The 24393-nt window shown below is 36.5% G+C and overlaps 2 protein-coding genes across 12 annotated transcripts in view; both read right to left on the reverse strand.

The window, feature by feature from the left end:
* The window catches only part of LOC117605745 (alkaline phosphatase-like), a 162731-nt gene extending 152589 nt beyond the window's left edge, over window positions 1-10142 (reverse strand). The window contains exon 1 of the mRNA XM_034327417.2: window positions 8598-10142. Coding sequence (XP_034183308.2) covers window positions 8598-8688 — 91 coding nt within the window. The 5' untranslated portion in view covers window positions 8689-10142. The remainder of the gene's footprint in view (window positions 1-8597) is intronic.
* A 10471-nt stretch (window positions 10143-20613) lies between these two features.
* Window positions 20614-24393, reverse strand: part of LOC117605741 (agrin) — a 347580-nt gene continuing 343800 nt past the window's right edge. For 10 of the 11 annotated variants that reach the window (XM_034327402.2, XM_034327405.2, XM_034327399.2 and 7 more), the window contains 3 exons: window positions 24113-24220; window positions 23579-23753; window positions 20614-23224 (listed from right to left, as the gene is read on the reverse strand). In XM_034327402.2, the coding sequence (XP_034183293.1) occupies window positions 22967-23224; window positions 23579-23753; window positions 24113-24220 (541 nt within the window). In that variant the 3' untranslated portion in view covers window positions 20614-22966. The remainder of the gene's footprint in view (window positions 23225-23578; window positions 23754-24112; window positions 24221-24393) is intronic. The other variant, XM_034327404.2, reaches the window with a different exon arrangement.

Genomic DNA, 24393 nt, shown 5'->3' on the forward strand with positions numbered 1-24393 from the left:
CCATCGAATCCGCAGCCATTAAAGTATTAACGATAATATTAATGATCAATCTGTAATTAATTTTAATTATTAATATAATTAAAAACCTATTGTAATGCTTTGCATCACTTTGATTAAAATTAAAAGTTACTGTTAATTATTATTAACTCAAAATTATATACATAATATTTTGCTGAACTTTCTATGATTACAACTTGTCATCTTTTTTCATTACCTCTGGAGAATTAATGGGTTAATAATTCTTATTGAAATACGCCATGTTACATCATATTTCATCGTATCTCTCGTTTTCCTTATTTTTCATTTCCGTGCTGTGTTTCATATCGCAACAAATAAATAAAAAGAGAATAGAGTATAATTTTTCACTCGGTGAACGTTTGAAGAAAATTTCTTTTTGTTCCTTGGATCTCTTTGTCTTCCAAGAAACGCGCACGAAGGATGAAAATCAGTAACGGTGTTCCACTCGAACAAGTTCGCGAAAAGAAGCATTAGAATTGATGGTCAACTTCATAACACGTAACCGAGTTTCAGCGAAAGATTAAAGAAAGAGAAGCGCGGATCACATTACCAGGAAGAATAAAACGGTGGAAGTTTGAAAGGAAAGGACGGAAGCGATGTATCGTGAGAGAACTCGTGAGATTCTCAATGGAACTGTCATATTGGAACTTCCGGCGAGCTGGAAATGCATAAAAGATGAAAATCTCGAACTCGGTTTGATCTATGGGATAAAACCTTCAACTTTGAATTACACCGAACGCACCAAAACTCGTTAATCGTCTTTAATTACGGATTTCGAAAACAAACAAATTCGATTTATTACTTCGTTCTTTATTCACGAATAACGATTCATAAAATTTCATACGGTGTAATAAATGCGTAATTAATATACTGCTTCCTGAAATATATACTTTTACAGTATGCAAGTATTCTCAATATTAATACAGTAAGCAAAATATTAATAATCTTCGTTGTTTATCTCTGATAGAAATTGATTTTATAGGATCATCAGGTACGGCGGGAAATCGCGCATCAAGATAATACAGCTAGTTTGCATCCGGACCAGTGAGCAGGAATTAATATCCTCGGTATTACATTCCGTTCGAAATAATCGTCCGGTTTCAAGCATGTATCGAGCCGATTCTTGTCGAGTAATTTATTTATCTAGCTGTATAAGCTTTTCATAACATCGGATAATACAAAAAATGGGGATATCTCTGTCCGTTCGAATAGACACGGGTCGGGAGATTGGGTCATTGTTAGAGATAGGAAGAGAAATTCAATACGTATTCATAAAATAAGAAATTATCCGTTCAGACACTATTTGAATTCTACCACTAGTCATCGCGGATGGTTCTCCGTTTCTTTCGTACAAAATTGAACGTCAAGATTTGAATTGGTTCAAGTATCCTAGGCATAATTACCTATGTAATTATCTCGAGCAAACGTCTCGTATTTGAAAGGGAATCCCGTGACTGTTAGTGACTTAGACGGTCGAATCAGGTTATATCAGGGAGTAGAAGGTAAAGGGGATAAAAGCTAAGCCTTAACCCATTATCCGTAACGATCTTTTTGCCTCGGTTACGACCGCCCACGTCCTCGAACGAATGAAAAGAACAGGCTGAAGGTCTCGACGTAAGGTTTGACAGGGAAAAAAATCAGGTAAAATGATTAGACGCGTTGCATCTCGTCAACTACGTAATAGTCTCGTTACTGTTAATGAAGATTGAATGAAAATCAAAGGGAATGACCATCGGTAATGTCGAGGGTAGCGGAACGAATCTGCAACGTTCTCGAACGTCAAAGGTAAAACGATCATTCGGATGAATTTGCAGGAATGACTAAATCATCATACGCATCGAAGATCGCGTTCGTGTCGAAGCTAAATACCATCGGAGAAATAACAAATACCGTGTTGATATATTAAATCACAGCATAAGTGTTCTATTGCATTAAAAATAAAAATTTTGAAACAATTTTTTCTTCGAATAAAGCTGCATACCAGTGAAATAAACTTTTCCTCGTTCGCTGTTTATCAGGCATACGTGAGGGAAACGATTGTTATCCGTTTGAAAAATGACCCAGTTAAGGGGTTAAAAAGTGCGCGTACGTAACACGTATTCATTATACCAGGTGGAACGATCAGATCGCAATCACGTACGCGATAGATTGTAGTGAGCTTCTAATTTCACCACTCTGGTCAGCTATTAAACGCTTCGTACTCGGAGCTCATAATTATAGTACGATTTTCATCTGGTAGCGTAATTAACGATTCTTAAGGCAAGGGACGTGTGTTAAGTAGAATGAACGGACGGTCTACTGAAAATTGCTGTAGATTACGAGCAGATTACAGCAAACGACGCACAATCTAGATTTCGTACGACCGTATGGCAGCGTAATCACCGAAGGATCTAGCAAGATGGAGCGAACCCAGGATCCACCCCTTATCTGTGACGCATGGCCTGATAACGCGAGCGTGCTTGATTGTGTACAATTACTAGGCTCGAGAAATGGTAACGTCATGAGAAGGCGTCTTTCTGTTTCGCTTGGCCAGTCATCTTTCTCCATTAATCGCATACAAATCTCGTGGTTCGAGGGAATTCGGCCGCGAAGATATTCTATCGAAAAATTTCCATGAGCTTTAAACTGGCATTATTGATGAAAATTTAATTAACAGCACGACTATGGGAACGGGCAGATAAATCCTCGTTATCCATGGTTCCATTCGTGGGAACCATCGTTTGAATATAGGGAAAAGTGAAAACAGGAAAGGGGTAGTTTTTGTGACACAAGCCAGTGGCTTTATTTGATATTTCACGGAATATCTGTAAAAGTTAGGGTGAAAAAAACTTTAATTCCAGCTTAAAATATAGACTTTGAATAAAATACTTATTTTATTACATACTAGAATTTCTAAATTAGATTTGTTCGTTATCTCTTTTTTTGTTCAAGCGCTGGCTTGTAGAGCACTTAGTGTACTTGATGGTTTTGTTTCATAAGCCCTCGTTCTTTGCATTTTTACGTTATCTCGTAAATATTCCAAGCTTTTATGAGGTGATTTAATATGCTAAGCGTACTTGTTCTACTGAATATGTTTAACGAGTGATTGAAGACAGAAAAGAAGAGTATTTAAATGAATTTCGAAATTATTCATGTAAAGTGTACGTTTCATGCTAATGAGCTCTGTCGATGGTTGATTGAAGGTAAAATCTGATGTTTTAATAGAATTTATAAATTTAAATGAAATGTGAATTAATTGAAACTTCGTTGATACTAATTTCTTTAAAAATGATCTATTCTTAATCTTCCTTTTTTTCTATGTCGAAAGGAACATTTCTAAAGTGGATGATAATAGATTAAAGAAAAAGAGACAGACACTTGACAGATAATGTATAGCAATAAAAGCCGTACTTTCATTTCGCTGAGTGTGCAAGACTTCGGAAGAACGTGATCCGGTTTCTAATACCCTGACAAAATATTTAGTATCGACGCATTTTATAGGGGGTAATTTTTTTAAGCTGGGTGTAACGAAATAAGCAACAGCTATCTGCTTTTTCCCGCACATTTACTGTGTGAAGTTTTTCGTAATAAACAAGTAATTCAATCCAATATTATAAAAATTAAATTACACATACTAAATTGTACGATTTTATTTCATTATTCTTAAAAATAGCTAAAAATGTATACTAATTTCAATAGGAAAGTTTGATTTTCTATTTCTACATTGCAAACATTTATCGTAAAGTTCCAATTCCATCTTACCACCAACTAATTCAATTGCCCCGATGTTCTATTTCGATTTCGAGAAAGTGCTCGGAAATACATTCCCCAATGTGGTTAAGAGTTCGATGTCTAATTTCCAGCCTCTGTATCCAGAAACCTCTTGATTTATTTTAGCAATTGAATGCACGTTATCTGCTGGAAATTCGTGGAGACGAATATTGAGAAACTTTGTAACTTATGCATTATCCTGATTCAATTCTGTATCGTAGAAACTCGGGAATGTACGTGTTGTCCTCGTTCAATTATGTTTCGTAACAAGTTGAAAATTTAGAATTATTTATAAAAGCAATAAATTTTTGAATAAGCTCTATTCGAACGAATAATTCTTTGTCGTATCTGTGATAATTCTTCAATTGTTCTACTTCGATGCAAAAAAATGCGATATTTGCAAATTCGAGTGTCAGACTTTCCTAGAAAAATCGTAGTACAAGGAATTGATATTTTTCCAAAGAAAGCGAAGCAACCCCGAGTATTTGACGACGATATTTGTAATCGTATCCTTGCGAGACGCGGAGCTCGTTTCTCGAAGGAAAAACTTCCGAAACTCTGATGCGAAACATCTGCGTACTCGTGGAAGGGAAAAAAGGATACCCTGACAGATAATCAAATGTGTTCCTGGCCAAAGTTTCGGCTCCAAGTCTGGTGGAATAAAACTTTTTTCATTTGACGTAATGCAGACCGTGCTGCTTGTACTTGGATCGGGCTTAATTTTCGACGATAAGATCATGCGCGAGTGAAACTTGGCCGAAAATCAGGTTATCCCTCGCGTGCACCGTAATCGATTCGAATTCGTCGAATCGTCACGTGTCCCGTTTGATCGAAAACTAAAGCGACCAGGTAGATGGTTGAGGCGATTTTTAGACGGAAACAATAGCCACGGTGTCGGTTTTACGATGAAGTTTCTATTATCCGGCTATTTGCCACAAGCGCGAACAAATTGCGAGCATTCATGCTCGCCAGTGGATAAACTCCAAGATAAACTAAGCTGGCACACGGTGTTACAAGCGTGACAAGCTGAAGTTTATTAATCTGCCGCTTGACTCGTGTAATGGAGCGTAATTAATTGGCAGGTAGCCATAGTAGAATAGTACCTCTTCCTTTTTTTCTCTTTTCCTATATCGAGCAACAGATAATTCATATTTCACAATACCGTATCATTGATTTAAAGCGTAAAAAATCAAGATTTACAGTTTATTGAAAACGATAACAGGAACATTTCATTAATATTATTTCTATAAAATTGCTGGTTATCCATCAAAGCGAATGATGAATCGTTTGTCATTCATAAATGATTTTTTCTCTTCATATTTCATATTTTATGATATCTGTCAGTAAAATTCCATCCTATACGTATAAAGAGAAGTGTAATTTGTTTTAAAACTCTTGATTTAATATTCTCTGCTTAGGAATTTCGTTTTCAACAAAATAATGACTGCTTTTGTGGTGGAGTAGTACTTTTTCAACTATGTAGATATTAGATTTGCATTCGTTGAGATTGCCAGCCACATTTTCTATATTGTTCCACGTGCGATGCACCGTTTCAAGAAAGACAATGGAGAGAACAAAAAAAAGCGGTCACAGATCAAACGTAATCCGGTCGAGAGGAAAATCGAAACGGGCGAATGATCGATATTATTTTTCCTGGCCAAGTGTCAAGTTGCGGTTCCACAATACCGTTCGATTGCACTGATAAGCGAACAAAACGATCACGAACGTATCGCAGAATCGATCGAACCGTGAAATTCGCCGGCTTAAAACGATTCCGTCCATTTAACTTGACCGTACGGACACGAAAGAATCGCCACAAATCGCATTCGTTACAGCGCATTGAGTTAGGGAACGTTCGAAGAAAAAATCTGAACCCAAAGGGGCTTGAAAGAATTCAGTCAAAATCTGTGCACGCAAAATGAATCTGACAGAGAATATATAATGTATTGTAACGAAATTGAAGTTTCTAAAACGAAGATAAAATCAATTGAAAAATTCAAAATATTATAGAAAAATTTCTACAAATACAATGATTATCAAATAGAGAAGGAAAAATGAATTATATATCTTTAGGAACTTTGGTATCACAACGAAACATTGATTTCAGCTTCGATGCACACACAATGATAATCACTCATGCGGCCAAATAGAAGTACGTATAACTTTGTTATGAAACTGTAAAGCCATTACCATTTGCATGGCGTTACTAAAATGACCATATGTCTGTATGTATGGCCGTGCGCTGTAGTTCGTGCATTATGTCTGATAAAAACTACTAGGACCAATTGGAAAGTTACAAATTCAAATGTGAATGTGATTTGAAACTACTGCTGTTATAGAATTACAGAATTCAGTGAGATTATAATATAACTGTTTAACACATTGAACGCCACTTTGAAAATGGGCAAATGTTGTAAAATATGCTATCATTGTAATTATTCAAACCACTATTGCTTTATTTTAGAATTTAACACATTTTCTTCTATTTTAGTTAAGGAAGGTAATCTATAGGGGACGAGTTAAGCTTTACATTTATTATCTTGCTTAACTCTTTGAGAACGGAACATTCCTAAGTTTGCACATAGTATTAATAGTTTAAAGTAAGAGAAGTAATCATGGCATCCTTCAAAGCATATATTATAAATCTTTACTGTCGACACTGTAGCTGTGTTTTGTACTGAGAATATAACGCAATTAGTACAGAATTATAAATTATAACCATCTGTAACCATCTATATGCATAGATGGTCCTCAAAGGGTTAATTAGTACAATATTGTGACTCTCATGGTTAATCAAAGGGGAAAAGAAAAATCGCGATGAGGTATTTAAATTTAAAATTTAAAATAAAAGAACCAATTCGTTTTACTTAATGTCTTGGATTAACAATAGAGAGCAGTTATATCAGAAACGTTATTTCTGTCAAAGGAAATAAGTATTATGGTTTCATCTGTTGGTAAAGTTTTTAATTACCGTTTAAAAAAGACACGAGTACAAAGGCAATGGAAAATATGGTAAAAGAATAAAAGTCGATCGACTAACCAATGCAAGAACCTTTAACCAAGAATTTAATCTTGTCGGAAAATAAAAGCGACCTCGGGCAAACGTCGCAATAATAAAAACTGTTTCATGTAAGAATATAGAAGAAGAAATGAATCAACGGAACAATACTCGTCCATCGTGAGAAGAAAGAAGGATTCGTGCATCGTATTTACAGTGTGAAAAAGAGATTTCTGATAAATAGCATTCCTGACAGAATAATATTACTCTACTGTCGATGTTTTACACATATTTTGCCATAAATATACTGTGATTCTTAAATATTGGAAACCATTATTCCGTGGGAAATAGGTTGGAAAAATTAAACAATGCTGTGTACTTTACTCCGCGTAATTAGGTTGAAAATATGTACGTTACGTACTCGTGTGTTAATTAATTTTTCAAAAGCGTTTAATACTTTATATAAAGTTCTAACGTGTCATGAAATTAATACGCGACAGGAATAAATCAAAAGCACTTTAGCGATAAAATGGTGATATAATAGGAAAACGTTTATAAAGTTGTGAAATTATGATTCCGAATGGAAAGCTTTTTGATATTAACTGCATTTAATATAGTTATCGATGTATCTGAAATAATTGGTCGCTTTCTGATATATCTATAGATTAAAAGTCAATCAACCAATGGACTGTGAAATGTCATAGAAAATTGAACGTTGAAAATTTGCATGTATATGGGGTACAGTTTATCGTCTTTCTTTTATAATAAATTTAGTATCACGGAATTTTGTCAGTTTTAAATAACCATTGTTTGTATACAAATACAAAATTGGAAGAAAGTTCGAAAAGTTCCGATTGAAAATTTACCCGAGTGCACCGGTGTGGCTCATTTTGCCAAAAAATGAACATCCGAGTCTCGCACGCGTTCAATTATTGACCAACGAAGTAAAATAGGTATTTATGGTTCGACTGTTTTCACTCGTCTAAACTTCCACTGTCCGTTTCCAATTGCTTTCCATGTCGAAGCTCACCCTACTTTGCTGTTTCACTGTCACCTCTTTTACGACTGTACGCGTACACTATATTTTCAGTTTGCCTGAAATATCCGTACACAAACGAACTTTAGACTCGAACGAAAATAATACGGGGCTATGTTTCATTGAACTCGGAAAGACACGTGAAATTCGTGGCCGAAAACGCAAGATATTTCCATTTCGAAATTTATCTTTCTGAAGCAACAGAAATTGCTCGAATTTTCACATTAAGCGAGCACGAAAAGCGAGTTCAAATACATAATTTAAAACCAAGAATTACTAAATAGTACGTTGGAAGTTGTTATTACAGCCGTGATAATCTAGCTTGAAAAGCAGATGAAATATATCCTTTAATGAAACTTGGCTGCCTCAAATTTTCATTTTTACATAATTCCAAACGTGGATCATAGGGAAAACTCGCAATTAAAATTATTAACATACCAGTAATTTCGAAATTCTCGTTATAGAAATTATAAAACTCATTTCTAACGCATACACTCATCAAAGCATACATTTTAATTTTAATTTTTTCCAAGAAAATAAGAAGATCGAAAAATATCAGTATTCAAAATCTTTATTCAGAAAGTGAAAATGATTGCACGTGATCAGAAGTGCTCGATTATTTTACAAGTCTGAAGTGACATCCTCGAAGTTGCAGAAGGAAATTAATTGTAATATTTCCTCGAGCAAAGTTCAATGGAAGAAGTTTGTCAGGGAAATATGACGGAAGGACGAACGTGTTTGTTGAAGGAGGAGTGGTTGCTGCGACTAAAGATAAGATGCATGAATTATCGTTACCTTGTTCACCGGCTCGGACGAGAACTATCTCGTGAATCGTCAGCAGGACGATGGTAAGCCCGAGGATAGTGTACTGTAGATAGCGCCACATCTCCGAAGACGAGAAGGGCCAGTCCCTACGTGCTGTCTGGATGGCCCTTCATTCCCTCTTTCAACGGATATCCCGGTGCCAAGTGAACGTCAGCCGAAGAAGAAGCGGCTCGTTGATTACACAAAGTTCCTCCGACTTCTAGCCGTATATTTCCACGTGAACGCCACTCGAACGAGCAATCGGAGCTACTTTCCAGCCCTCCACTGTGACGACATTAACCGATTTCACGACAGAATGCAAAATGATCCTCTTTTAATTTGCAAATCAGCTCAAGAAACAGCTTCCGCGCTATTATTCGACACCGATGCTCTATGATCGTTGATTCGAAGGAAAAAATTTGTCGGACCTGGTGAATTGAACATCTTGAACACTGAAACGAGCAATATTTTAATAACGTCTCTTTGATAAATCTGACTTGTCTGATTAAAATGTTCACTGTCGTTGAATCACACTTTTGATCGATGACAATCACGGAAATGAATCAATCTTACAGTCTGTCAATCACACTGCTATTCACTGGTAACCAGTTCTCGATCTTCGTATCACCAGTCACGAAATGAAATTCCATCGGTGGTTCATTTATTACTAGCGTGGAAATGAATTCCGACGTAATCCGTGTAAAACAAGCATCCGCCGTGCTTGCAGCGAGATTTTTCTCTCGTGTATCGTCGAAGGCAACGTGTTTTCCAGCCAAAGGATCAAAAGGCTGCTCTCAGCCCGCAGCCAGTGGCAATCAGAGCCCTTATTTACCTAAAATCTAACCATCAACGAAAAGTCGCTTTTAATCAAACATCTGACACTCTCGTGCTCGCTTCGACGAGTATGAATGTACCTTTGCGATTCACGCGCTTTCACCGGATTCGTGTTCGCGACGGTGACCCGAGGAAAATCGCGGGAAAACTCACAGCATCGAACGAACCGTTGTCAAACTGTCGTACACTCGATCGTATGTTTATCTGAATCGTTCACAATGCATCGTGATCGATCAAACTAACTGGACGTTCTCGAGAGAGGATTTTTATTGAACCAGAATCGTGGATCGACACGTGACACGTGAACAGCGTACATTCTAACTGTAGAAAACTGTATAGAACAACGGAGACACTGTAAACACTGCTCACTTCTTTGTTCCCTCTTTTTTCTTTTCTTTTTCAAAAGAACAATTGCAAAAGAGGTGATAACGATAGAAATCAGTCAGAATGGAAGAGTGTCATCGTGGGAGCGCATGGTGAAGTGAAATGACCAGGAAACTGATGATAAGTGGAAAGCGAGATTGACACGCGCGGAGAAGCGACGAGTACTCGCGCGAACGAATGCAAGCGCATTGGCAGCAGAGTTTCGGTAAACTCGGGGGTTGCTTCTTGGAAACGCGGAGAGCCGAGCAGAGACGAGGGTAGCCGTGCGAACCCGAATGAACGGATCATGCGACTCACAGCTGCCGTTAGGCGCCTCTATCCACCCACCCTCTCCGTCGCGAAAACGCCTGTCCGGTTGCGCCGTAGCACACTGATGAGTGGCACACTGATAGCCGACCACCCTCGCACCACCCCTTCTATCTATCGCACGACAAACACGCGCTGCCCTCTTTTTTTTAATACTTATTACTTATTGCATCTCGCTGCGGATCATCCTTCCCTTCGGCTACCGTCCAAAACGCGTTAGGGATTGATTCACGAGGGAGTAAAGTGGTATTTGCGTTAGAAAAATTTTGATCTGCATAACTATAGCATCGTTTAAATTTTTAGTTGTTTCGGACTTTAGATTGAAAGAGCATAAAAAATTTAAATAATTTTTATTTAAATTGTCCTCTTGTACAAAACGATATAATCAAAAGTGTGAATTTCCATTGTTGCGTAACTATATCATAACATCAAGTAAACGATTTTAATAATTCGTGGGACCACCTACGAATCTAATACGTATTCTTTTTTTTTTTAAGCTCTGTTGCTAGCAGGGATTCATATTTTTGCATTAGTATAAAATAAAAACGCACACGTCAAAAGTGATTAGCGCATGATATTTAAAATATAAATGGATATCGCTCGAAAAAGTAACGATTTTTTTAAATCTGCGGAAAAAGTTTTCCAAAATATTTCAACATTTCGTAAATAAAAACGAAATAAAAGCACCATGACAGAAGCAAGCCGGTTCCATTAGAACAGGGATAGAAACAAAGAGTTCTGTCAACAGGTATTCAGTTGATCGGATCAACGGTAGTAACTTTTTATCATTCTCATATTGAACTTGAAACGGGCATTGTGAATCAAAACAAATCTGAAACGATGTTCGTACTGATATCGTTCTTCTCCTATTACAAGCTTGATTTATACGAACAAGGTGTACGTGTAATCGTCACGTTCGATCAACTGTTATTGCCAGGTGCAATGAGCCGGACATCTGATCATGAATGCAAACCGAAAATTGTCGCGTCCTCTGTCCCGAATATTTTTTGATTTAATTTAACGCCTTTTTGACTGATTCGCTTTATTATATCGGATTTCCGTTTTATGTTCAAGCGTCATTCAAAAGTTAAACTAAAAATTGAAATAAAATTTGGAAAATTTTAATTTTTACTAAGAAATTTGAGATCTTTCATTTTGACGAATTTTAAGGGTAATTTTATAATGAAATGAAACTTGAATAAATAAAGATGGCAATATTTCTTAAATGTCAATTGCAATAATTGCACACAAAAATGCAATAGGTGGATAAAGATTGAATAAAGTGTCAATAATAATGTGTTCGGTTCGTTATTAGACAATTCTCTGTTCTCTTGGACGTGAAGAATATATCGTAAATTCGGCATAAAATTTATGTGACAAAACTGCAGTCTGATACAGGGCGTGCAGTCTGATAGCCGGTGATATGATGTATGGATGCTGAACCGAATTAATACAATAAAATATCAACGGATATGCCACGTCGTCCATTACAATCGTACACGAGTAAACATATCACCGTTGCACGGCTCGTTTCCCTTTCTTTCTTTGTTCAGTTTTCATTGATTTCACAAAATTCATGAATTCACAGTCAATTTTTCAAGCCTGTTTTGTAAAATATGTTACAAACGAAACGTGAATGTGAGATATGAGAGGAATTAAATTTTCCTTCAAATTGTATTTAGATAACAAAAAAGGTCTTATACAATTATCAATTGAAGAGAAATAATAATTCTATAAATAATTTCGTTTATATGTTATCTTTCTGATATCTCCAGCAAATAACCAAGAGTTCATTTCATGAAAATTTATAAACATTTCGAAACAACATTTAATATTTTAATTAAAGGAGCGTTTATGAATGAACTCGATTGAGTTAACGTTTTCGTATTTGGTGCAGCTGAATATTCGTGCCGAGTTATTTATAAATAGAAAAAGAAACAGTCGCACTCGCACACCGGATGCAATTTGGCCGTGTTAAATTCAGCACTATGCACTTCCTGCAGTTTGATGCGTTGCTAGTTGATCTAAAACCTGGATTCCTAATCTTTGGGTCATGACCCCCAAGAGAGCGCAAAATGTTTACTAAAAGATCGTTGTAAATTATTTTAATATAAAATTAAATCCGCAGGGTGAAATAATGGATTCAGTTGCGTCCAATTAAATGTTATCTAGCAGAGAATTTAATTGTATATTAATTAACATGTATCTATTTATTACGGATATGAATTCGTAACAATAAGCGCCGTTTAGTGATCATAAATTTCTATTCGAAACGAGAAACATTTGCTGGTAATATGTTATTCGTTTCAGCCACTTAACCGGCATTATGGTATTATCTGCCATCAAATTATAGCTTGCATTCGTAGGATTTATTGCCTCGTTTGTTTCTCGACAAAAACTCGTGTCTAAGGGGGTAAATCCACCTCGAGGATCCTACCCTCACCTCCTTAACTGAACATTTGTTTCTTTCCAAATGTATCTTATAATGATTTACACCCTTTTTACCATTCTCATATGATAAAAATATCCCTCTAAATTCCTTTTCTATCTTTGTCGACGTAGTGTTAGAATATTTCTGCTAAAATATTTTAAAGTCGATTCATTTTTTCTCAAGAATTTTTTATTTTCTTACAAATGATATACCATAAGAACAAGAATTTCCAATTTGTATCAATGAAAATGTACCCTCGTTGCATTTTAGATATACAGGAATTATTGAATAAATAAATTCGAGCTTTCATATTTCGACAAAGTATAAAGGAAGGAATGTCTGAGTACCATTTCGTGTTCGTGCTAAATGAACGCCACCATTCTTTGGACTTCATATGTGCGCGTGCCACGTATATTAATACCACAGAAGATTAAGAACCAAAATTAGCTTACGAAAGCAAGTTAGTTTCATGCATGTTTCATGGCCGGAATAGAATTAAAATTCTTCATTTTACCATTTCGCGTTCCTCGAAATTAGCGAAGCATTTTGCAACACCTTAAATCATTCTACATAGTTCGAACAAAATTCAGGATATTATCATTACGCTCTGGTAAAATGACGATGAAATATATTTGCGCTTTTTTTGTAGAACTTTGGGAATAGATCTGTGTCAATTTCAGAGGAATATTTTAGATTCATCTATTCATGGGCAGCTACCTTCTTCAGAACTTTGCAATAGTCTATTCAATTCTATCGATATCTCGATGAAGGGATCATGAAAATTAACATGCAGATTTGCAGTCTCTGTTATAAATCTCGAGCATACTCGAACGTCATTACACGCGTTCGAGAGGTTCGATCTATGCTCAGAAACGAATCAGGATTCTCCTCTTTTTATCTCCTTTCACTGGTGGAAACTTTTTGTTTGAAAGTTTGAGATCGACTAGCGTCCGATAGATTGGCTCCGAATCTGATTACGAACCATAATTAACTTTTTCTTTATACGCGCAATTTTAGGTATTAAATCAACTCGTTGACTATCACGAAAAGTCATCGATAATTGGAATTTCGAATTCTGTATAATCAAATAACGAGAAATGAAATTTGTATCAATTTCGTAAGTAGAAAATTTAAATTGGAAAATGAAACGATAGTAATCTAAATAACCTGCACTATGATATTTAACGTGTTCTATTAATGATATAAAATTAAATATTTCAATTTAAAAATTAATTAATATCGTTAATAATTGATATTTTAATATACTTTGCTACGTATTAATTAAACAAATCCCTCGATACAGAATTGTAATAAAATAATATTGAATATAGAAATTTAATGGGATCAAGTAAAATTAAATGTAATCGAAGTTGGTCAGGATTCATTGAAACGAATCAAGTTTTCTGTTACTGAAAGTAGCAATTCCCCAGTGTAAAGACGGAACTCGACTTTCGACTTTAACAACTAGCTATCTAGAGATCAAGCGGTGGTATTGATATATGAAATACACAAGGGAGTCAGACTTGGAAATTAACTTGCGGATCGGTGGCCATGGTTTTAAACGTGCCAGCCAGAATCAGCTGTCACGATGTGCTTTCGACAGGCATCGCTACACATCGAGAACAAAACACGCGTTCTACTGTCGAATATTCAAACAGGCCTTTAACAATTTATCGACGTCGATACTGGCGGGCTTTGCTTGTAACCCTTACCTCGACGTTCCGCGTTCTTCCTGTCGACTAGCCGTCAGAATTTATAACACGTGCATCGATCGTAACACGAATCGACCAGTTTCGAACGTTTGATTGTGTCTTGTTCGAAAATTATTTTAACTACTCGTCATATTTAGAAAAATTTTCTTCAAGAATCGTTGATTTTATTTTCCCTATTTTGGTAAATTACTGTTTTAGTATAAAAGTACGAGTACGGTTAAATGGTCACCGAGTACTAAGGGTAATTTCAGTCAGTCACCATTAAATGACTTTCAAATTAGAATTCAACAAAGCGTGGAAGAATTCCCTGGAGTCCGTAGCAAACACGTCGAGTCTAACAATAAGTCGGAAAATTAATCAAAAAGTCCGTCGAGGAAAGTTTCCAATGTCAGTCGTGCAAATACGTATACGGGTCGGAATGACAAATGCAAGTCAGAAACAGATTTGCGTTCCAGCTCCGCAAAAACGTTAGAAACTGGACTCCATGGAGGTACGCAGTGATGCCTCGTGATTAATTAACTGTGCGACGAATGTATTTTACCATAATGGGGAAGTATTTAGGATAATGATCCTCGACAAATTTCCGTGAAACATTTAAATCTCTGTAACGTAATATCGTATTTGTATTTTATACTAAAAATGAAAGGATAATATGGTATAGAAAATTAAATTTAAATCTACTGTTCCGGGGTTGAAAAAGGAATATTCAGGCTGGAAAGGGTTAAACTGACGTTCGCAATTTCGCGAAGCGCCGGTGTTTCCGGTCGGAAAGTGGCGTTATCAAAGTACACGGTTGCCCCGTTGCTCGGCAAATCCCAGAGAAACCGAGAGATTCCTGAATATTTTCTTTTTCGCGGCCGTTGACGAGCTGACAAGAAAAGAGGAGAGCGTGGAATCTCGACTAACGAGGAAAATCGGGGCCACGAAATACGGGCAAACACAAATAGAGAATACTAGAGGAAGCCAGAACATTTCGAATGCTTCGGCATCTGGTTTGATCTGTCTCTCGGCATTTCCGGTGTAACTCGTAAGAATGAAGTGCCACTGCTCGCCAGCCGGAAACGAATGCAGAATCCGCAAACTGCATGCTGCCCGGAATGATGAATGAAACGTTACTCTGGCAACGGTATAGGTAGAAAGACCAACTGGTCGCGGTTGTTCGCATCACGGAAGACGGTTCGTAATTTTCTGACTGCTATCAAGAGCACGTACAAATAGATTTCATTCGAAAAGTCGAACTTTAAATGGTGTCCAAATATCCGGTAGTCTTTCTATAGCTTTGTTTAATGGATTAAAGTCGGATCAAAATTACGGTAGAGGATTAGAGTGTGACTCTGATAGAAATATTGAAGGATGGCATTAATAAAATGAATTGATTAAACAAAGATGAATATTAATATTGAAATAATAAGGCGGCTAAAAAGAGTAATTTACGAGAATAACAAAATTCTTATTTTGTTTGTTTTGCGCGCTTTAGAAATAATACTGCTAAGGTCACCTGGCGGTAAGCAGTGAAACAAATGAACCAGGAAATTGAATAAAAATAGGTGATGAAAACTTTACCGACAGTCCCTAGAAAAATCCCATTACTAAACAGAATGCAAAAAAGTTTGAGGTCCTTATATTATTCAAAAAGAAATTTGATTATGGAATTAGAATTGCTACAATCATCTAGTGGTAACTTGAAGATAATAACAGGGCTTTAATTTTTTATATTTATCTTATACTATCCGACTTTTTTAATATTCCCGTTCTCGAAAAGCGGTCTTTATTAAAAATCGGTGTTAAAATAAATTTAGAACATTTAGATTCTGATAATATATAGCACCCTTATCTTGATGTTCACCTTTGCCACGAGATGGCTAGAGTAGTGCAGTTTTACAAGCGGGACGTAATATAAAATTTTGAAAATATAAAATTTTGCTAATTAAATCAACTATAATTGTTTTCAACATAAAAGTTGATCAAGAAGTGAGGTCGAACCAGTGATTAATATGTATATGTGTGATTCTTTATTTCACTACAAATTGTCCTAATTAGGAATTGGATCTGATATTTACCCCTTCCCCCTCCCCTTGTAATATCAATTATGTACTGAAGTACATAAGTACATATGTACTCGCACGTGATTGGCCGGTGCACCGGACCGTGACGTGCACCCAACCGCGATGAGAGTATATAAACCCCAAATTTTTCCAAGAGCAATCATTCTGACTTTTGCACTACTAGGAGCAACATGGAGTTATTCAGGTCTTTCCTACGCGCAATTGGATTACTGCAACCCCCGAAGGTGGATTTCATTTCTGAACTTCCGCCTGAGGTTTCGCAGCTGATCTTACGCAAGTTAGATCCTGTTTCCTTGTTATCTGCAGCGCAAGTGTCGCGAAAGTGGCTCACGGTTTGTAAGTCTGACAGAAAGTTGAGACGTTCAGCTAGACGTCACCTTCGACGGGAGCGCCGTCAAAGGAATATGGAATTTTTAGGTGAGGAGCCTCTTGAGGTCGCGAGGACTCGGGTATCAAAGAAGTTGCCTTCTCGGTACCAGAGTATCCCTTATGTTCCTCGGTTTGAGGCTGCTATTATGATGGGCAGGGTGGACCCTCGCCGGATGCACCCTAAATTGGGTAAGGTGAAACCTTTAGGTGTAAGGTCTTCTAAATGTATTCGGTTATAGTTTTAATAAATATTTTTTGACTCCCTTTCTTAGGCTAATAGCAGGCTTAGTAATAAGTTTTATTAATTAAGATGTAAATTTTTTTGACTTCCTTGGGCCCAAGGATACTAATAATAGTATTTACAATACAGAAATTAAGTTAGAATAGAATAGAAAAATATTAGGTAGTTATAAGTTTCAATATTAGAATTATGAATTCAAATATTATATCAAAACTTTCTTCAATATTTATCCATGTACATATTAGAATCTTACTTACAAGGACATTACCCAATCGACACACGTCGATTTTGATGCCCTATGAGTATGATATGGAACTCAAAAAAATATTTGGCACGTATTTTTTTATCGGCAATTGTCCATGCTGAAGTGGTGAAAGAAATGACAAAAATAGACTATCTTTCAAGATATTTTTTAAACAAATAAATTTATCAAAAAGGTGGCTACATAGAAAAATTTGCTGTTCAAAAACACACAAATTCCATTTTGAATTTTTCGCCTGCACCTAATAGTTCCTGAGATATTCAAAAAAATATGTTTATCAACCCCAAATTTGAGGGCTATTTTCACCCCTTCAGCATGGACGATTGTCGATAAAAAAAATACGTGTCAAATATTTTTTTGAGTTCTATATCATACTCAAAGGGCATCAAAATCGGCGTGTGTCGATTGGGTAATGTCCCTTGTTAGTCTTCATGATGGCTAGAGTAGTGCAGTTTTACAAGCGGGATGTAACATAAAATTTAAAAAATATACAATTTTGCTAATCAAATGAATTATAATTATTTTCAACATAAAAATTCTCTTCTCACAATTGATCAAGAAGTGAGGTCGTACCAGTAATCAATATGTACATGTTCGATTCCTTATTTCACTACAAATTGTTCTAATTAGGAATTGGATCTGATATTTACCCCTTCCCCCTCCCCTTGTAATATAAATTATGTACTGAAGTACATAAGTATATATGAACTCGCACGTGATTGGTCGGTGCACCGGACCGTGACGTGCGCCCAACCGCGAAGAGAGTATATAAATCCCGAATTTTTCCAAGAGCAATCATTCTGACTCTTGCACTACTAGGAGCAACATGGAGTTATTCAGGTCTTTCCTACGCGCAATTGGATTACTGCAACCCCCGAAGGTGGATTTCATTTCTGAACTTCCGCCCGAGGTTTCGCAGCTGATCTTACGCAAGTTAGATCCTGTTTCCTTGTTATCTGCAGCGCAAGTGTCGCGAAAGTGGCTCACGGTTTGTAAGTCTGACAGAAAGTTGAGACGCTCAGCTAGACGTCACCTTCGACGGGAGCGCCGACAAAGGAATGTGGAATTTTTAGGTGAAGAGCCTCTTGAGGTCGCAAGGGCTCGGGTATCAAAGAAGTTACCTTCTCGGTACCAGAGTATCCCTTGTGTTCCTCGGTTTGAGGTTGCTGTTGTGATGGGCAGGGTGGACCCTCGCCGGATGCACCCCAAATTGGGTAAGGTGAAACCTTTAGGTGTAAGGTCTTCTAAATGTATTCGGTTATAGGTTTAATAAATATTTTTTGACTCCCTTTCTTAGGCTATTATTAGTTTTATTAATTAAGATGTAATTTATTTTAACTTCCTTGGGCCCAGGGATAATATAGTATTTACAATATTGAAATTAAGTTAGGATAAAATAGAAAAATATCAGGTAGTTATAAGTTTCAAATATTACATCAGAATTTTCTTCAATATTTATCCATGTACATATTAGAACCTTACTCAACCTTCATGATGAACTTATGTTCCCATAATACGTAAAGTACTCCCAGAGAGCTTGAATATTTTATGGGACGACTGCATGTAGCAAAAAGCTTAACTTTTCACACTTCAAAAGAAAATTTATCTCCGCATTTGTGGGTTGAAAGAAAATAAACCTCAAGATAATCGCATAATTTATATTTGTATATACAGTCACTTTACAACGCGTACTTTTGTTATACAGTATAGCTCACAAATACTTTAGGTCAGCGAACGGCGAAGTGGTCGCAATAAAGACGGTATCAAAGTAAATAAAAAACCTAATTCAGATGATCGTGTCCAGTCGTGTGAGTGTTCTTCGCCGAAACCAAACGACACTGAACAATGTGTGTACAATGAAAGGTTTCGAAAATTTGTTTCATTTCTTGTCGATCAATAAGGATAATCGCTTCTCCCCTTTGTCGAATGTTTCGTAGGTTACAGAAGTGAAGGGAAGTCGAAGTTAAACATCGTTCACACGATCGCTATCTATATTGGCAGTAATTATCAGGCATGGATTGGAATTTTCATTTTTTTTTCTCTCGCTCCTGTGTGCTCTTATCGACATCGCGTCGATTTAAATTGGTGTCCTATTGAACAACGTAAATTATTGTTATGGTTACACCTTGATTGCGTTTCATTATCTCATACCGTATTCTATAGAATACACTTGACGCATTGCAATTTTACAATGATGTGCGAGCTTTACGATATATACTTAAATAACGAACACACTTGCGATTCATCGATAGTCTTTCACGAATTATTACAAGAAATTAAATATGAAAATTTCAATCAATCATTTCATTTTTTCTCGATGTCCTGTATTTCTAACACAATTTTTTTTTTATTTACAAATAGAAACGCATTTAAAATTTTTATTTTATTTTATGCATACTATTTCGTGAAAGCTGCTTCGACGAATCGAAGGAAACGTTTTCCTTGTCTCAATGAAACACTTCTTCACTCCGTCTAATCAGAGACACTGGCCACAAAATTTAGTTTCGATATGTGTAAACGTGATATTCGTTGGAAGAATACAAAGGATCACATTTCAAGAGAAAAAGATATGTGACGATATTGCTCACGATCATTTCAATTCTCGCACGTTAACAACGAGGAACGATTTTTTATTGTTCGAGAACGAACACGTGTTTCGATCTTCTCAGTCGGATACGACCAGGATATGATTGTTTCGAAACGTTTTACAATGTTATAGAGAAAAAGCGATTCTTTTATCAAAACTTCGCGTAAGCGTGCCTCCGAAACGAACGAACGTAACGAAGAGAAAGGTTCGTTAAAAAATGTTCGGTAACGAAGTCGAAGTTTAAAACGTTCACGTGTTTCTCGAATTGTTATAAAGCTGTTTTTGATAATTTAGCGCAATAATTGATAATTTGAGAAAAACAGCGATAGAGGAGATAGCAAAAGAAATGAATTTTAATGTATTAAAAATTACTCTCATTAAGGAACAAATAAAGTAATAAAACTAATTACGGGTAATCTAATATTATAATATTTCCTCTATCATAGTTTTGATTAAATTACAATTTTTTCGCTGAATTATTAAACTGCTAAAAATATTATTTTTGCAGCAAATTACGATCATTTTCACTGTTCCATTAATAGTACAATTTGCATATTTATTTGCATTCCAATTTAATTTGAATAGAAACACGCGAACACTTTGGACGTCGAACATTTCCAGACAGAAATGATCGTATATACACGTCGAATTTGATACGTATAAAAAACTGATACACGTCAAAGATATGTGTCGTGTTCGCTCTTAGACTCTACAATTACGTACGCAAATATAATGCACTCAAAAACGATCTTAGAATTACCAGCTTCCCGCATTCTCGTCGCTTACTTGCTAACAATTGTTCGTTCTTCTTCCCATTTTCTTTTTTTTTTTCTTTTTACAAATAAAACGTTTATTCGTAGGTTGTCGAGCGACGCTGGAAACGTTCGACGAAACAAGTCGAGAATAAATCTTCGATAGCGTCTTCGCAATAGATCGACAGTCGGTTTCAATAATCAATCAACTTAGGCTTCTGGTTTTAGACGCTCAGTTCGATTATTAATAATTGGGGGAAAGGGGAGGGAAGAACACGTCGACGTAGACATCTTCGTTCTCACGAACGTTGGGCAGAAATGAAATCGTCGAAAGAGGCTGATTCGATGAATCATTTTACGATTAATTAGGTCGTCCTGGTGATTCTTTAGGTCCGGTTTACGTAGCCGCATGTTACACATTAAAACGATAATAATTTGTGGAATTAGCGCGTGGTAATTATATTTACAAGTAGTATAACCATCTTCGTATATTTCTCTCAGGCATACGTTAATTTTCATTCAGACACTTCTCGATGATCATTCGATTACATACAAGCGGTACATAATTATGTAATGATCATTATTCTTTGTTACATGAAATGATCGAATCGCTTCTCGAATATTTTTTTATAATAAAATATTCGAAGTGTCTCTTTCAAGTCATTCACCCCACAAAATAATTACATTGTCCAACAAACATCAATTTTTATTTTTTATTTTAGTGTTCTAATATTTACTATATCATTTATGTACTAATTACAAATTTGCAGATCGCCTATTTCTATCATATTTATTTGAGAAATTTGATTTTCAAATAAATTTATATTTTTCACAACCACGTGATCAAAAAATATAAATTTCTATTCTAAATAAAATTTCTCAGAAGCTAAAGATGATAGAGGATAACGATTTGCAAATTGGCAAGCAGAGCATAAAACTCTATAAGCAACACAGACTGTTGGACAATGTTATCGTATCAGGGAAACGATTCGTCGTTGTTCTCCGCCTTTTAATGCATGCACGCCTCTGTTCCCTTCCAATTTGAATCCATTTACATTCTGAATCGATCGCAGTGGAACCCTGTATGTATATATCAAGAAGAAGCGTCGTCGTTACGCTTGTAAATGGTGCTTTACACTTTATGCTGAAGCTATTCACGCGATAAATGTGTCATGGATTGTCGAAGGGAAATGGAGTATCCTCGAGGCGAGCTCGATGCATTTCTCTGTACCGGCTCGAAATGTAACAGGATATGATCGTTGACCGACGATACGCGTTATCGTGGCTTCTACATAGAATTTAATTCGCACTGTTCTCCATTACATGGAATGTAATTTGCATAATATCATGTATACATATCGTTTGCGCGTTTTCGTAAAAAGCCTTGCTTGTCTATAGAAACAACGTTGTACGGTGTGATCCTGTTCAAATATAGTCTGGTATGTTTTCAGTGTACGTGTGTGTCTGTCAGTGTACATAATTTTTTTTTTTTTAATTCATTTTCATCATCTTTGTTTGTCCTCTACTGGCATAAATCAACAAGTCCTTTAAAATACATTCCTCTATTCGGATAAATCCACGATCATTAAATCTCTCTACCGAAACACTCAAACATAACACCGATGATTTATCGTTTCGTCGTTTCATTTTATAATTTTTTTTTTTCTCATATTGTTTCATATCTCTTTAAACTATTCAACACCTTCGACTCGTCCTCGTTTACCGTCCCTCTTAATCAGTCTTGGGCATCGTTAAACATTTATAGCTGTGCTCCGATATATTATATAACTTACCGATTAACGTCTAACGATTATCCATTAATATCGCCTCTGGCCCTCTCCCCTATCCCCTCTCCTCTTCCACATTGATTAACTTATCAAATAGAAGTCTTAACATCTTTTTATCCCCCCCTTGGTTTTATATACGTACACGCGTTTAATCATTAATTTCGTCACCTTAAAAATATATTATTGTCCTTAGATGAGAACGTACCGCGTTTCGCGCGACGATTCGCGCATTCGTCTCCTCTTCGTCTCCTTCCTATGCTATTTCGAAACGAAAATAAATATACGAGTTAGCTTGCTACGTTTTATTGAATCCGAGGATTTTATCCCTTTTTTTTTTTTTTCATGGCACGATCATCGTTATCTTCTTCAACGGATTACTCTCGCACAACTTTGGCAGGAATCGCGTGTCTCGATACGGATCAGAGTTCAGCTCTAATTCCGTTTCCTGTCACGTTTCACGGTATCCGCGAATCCGTCTCGTTCCCGACGAACACCAAAGATTCCATGCTCGTCCGTTGTCATGGATTTTTCGGCTGGTGCTAACTCGTCGAGGACGAAAGCGTCGTCCGGTCGGCGAGCTTGGCCAGAGGCGACGTCACGTTGACAATCGTCGTTCCCTGGATTCGTTATCATACATCGTTGTCGTGACAGTACTCTATTTTCCGCCTGGCCAACTGAAGGCGACGTTTGTCCACCACGAATTCGGACACGCATCCTTTGATGCCACGGTGACCCGGTTTCCCGCCGACGAACAGTTTGCCGTTTGTTGTTAAAAGGGTTGTCTCCGTCGATATCTTCACAGGGGCAAAATCGTCGATTTGTATCGTCAATGCCCTTCGTCTTCTCGAGGCTTTGATGTGGTGGAAGAAACCATCGTCCACTCGTTCCTGAAATATAGACAGGATAGACAGGATGTTCCCATTCTTTGAATTTTGATTTTAATACACCTACGAGTATTTCATTCTTATCAATTATTTGAGCTGTTCATGATCACGTCGTGCATTGTTAAGCATTGATCAGTTCATTTGGAACGTGGATGATAATGATATAAATAAATAATGAATTCAAATCACATATCAATATAAATACATCATCAATGGTTAATTAGAGCCAGTTAATTTCTGATGAAACAATAAACGGTTCCAATTATAAGAAATTTAGTACATTGAAAGCCACAGTGAAAATGAATATTTAAAGCATTAGAGTAATGTGCTATCTTTTATTATTTTAAAAATACACACCCTACTTCTCAAAGACGTCTGCTCGTTCCTGCTTTTATACGTAAGAACCACTTGACCACCGTGCAATGACAATAGAAGATGTTCGATCTTCCCTCTTCCAATCCAAGCAATAAGACCTTCCGAATGCGTCGTTCTTAGTCTCAGTTCAAACTTGTTGGATTGTTGTCCCTTGCGCCTAAAATACAATCTTTTGTAATCCTCGTTTATTATCCTAATTTTTCGACACTGATCTACGGTGCCATATAACGTGACACGACACAGGCAAGCAAGCAGTACACTACGATGAAAGAATTATTCATTCTTCTTATTTTTGACCCTTCAAATCTGCGTTTCTAAATATGTTCTTGGCATTAAGTCGAAAAATGTCGACGAAGAATATTTGCCAAAAAATGATGTAGGATTTTTCTGATCAGATTCAAAGGGTTTGAATAACAGGATTTAAAATAGGATAGCAAACACAGCGACAGGTGATCACAGGGAACAAGGCCTTTCCCTCAAACGAGTACACCACAGCCAGTTTTCCTAGAAACTTACTCCGTGTAATCGTAACTGTCGTACTCGTAGTCGACATCATCCTCCAAGTCGTAGTCGGAGTAGGACTCCTCATAGTACTCGCCGAGGGTAGTGTTAGTCGAGTTAGTACTAGTCGGTGTTACACAATCAGAAAAGGTTAGTGATACTTTGATAAGAAGGAACTAATTAAATTCTACCGTTACTAACGTGTTATCGAACAGCCTAAACTTGATGCTCCTAATTCGGAATAACCTCGAGAGGTGTGATGCAGTGACTTTTATAGGAGTGTACGATATAATATT

This window comes from Osmia lignaria, chromosome 14, assembly GCF_051020975.1.
Source record: "Osmia lignaria lignaria isolate PbOS001 chromosome 14, iyOsmLign1, whole genome shotgun sequence".
In the NCBI taxonomy this organism is placed as follows: Eukaryota; Metazoa; Arthropoda; class Insecta; order Hymenoptera; family Megachilidae; genus Osmia; species Osmia lignaria.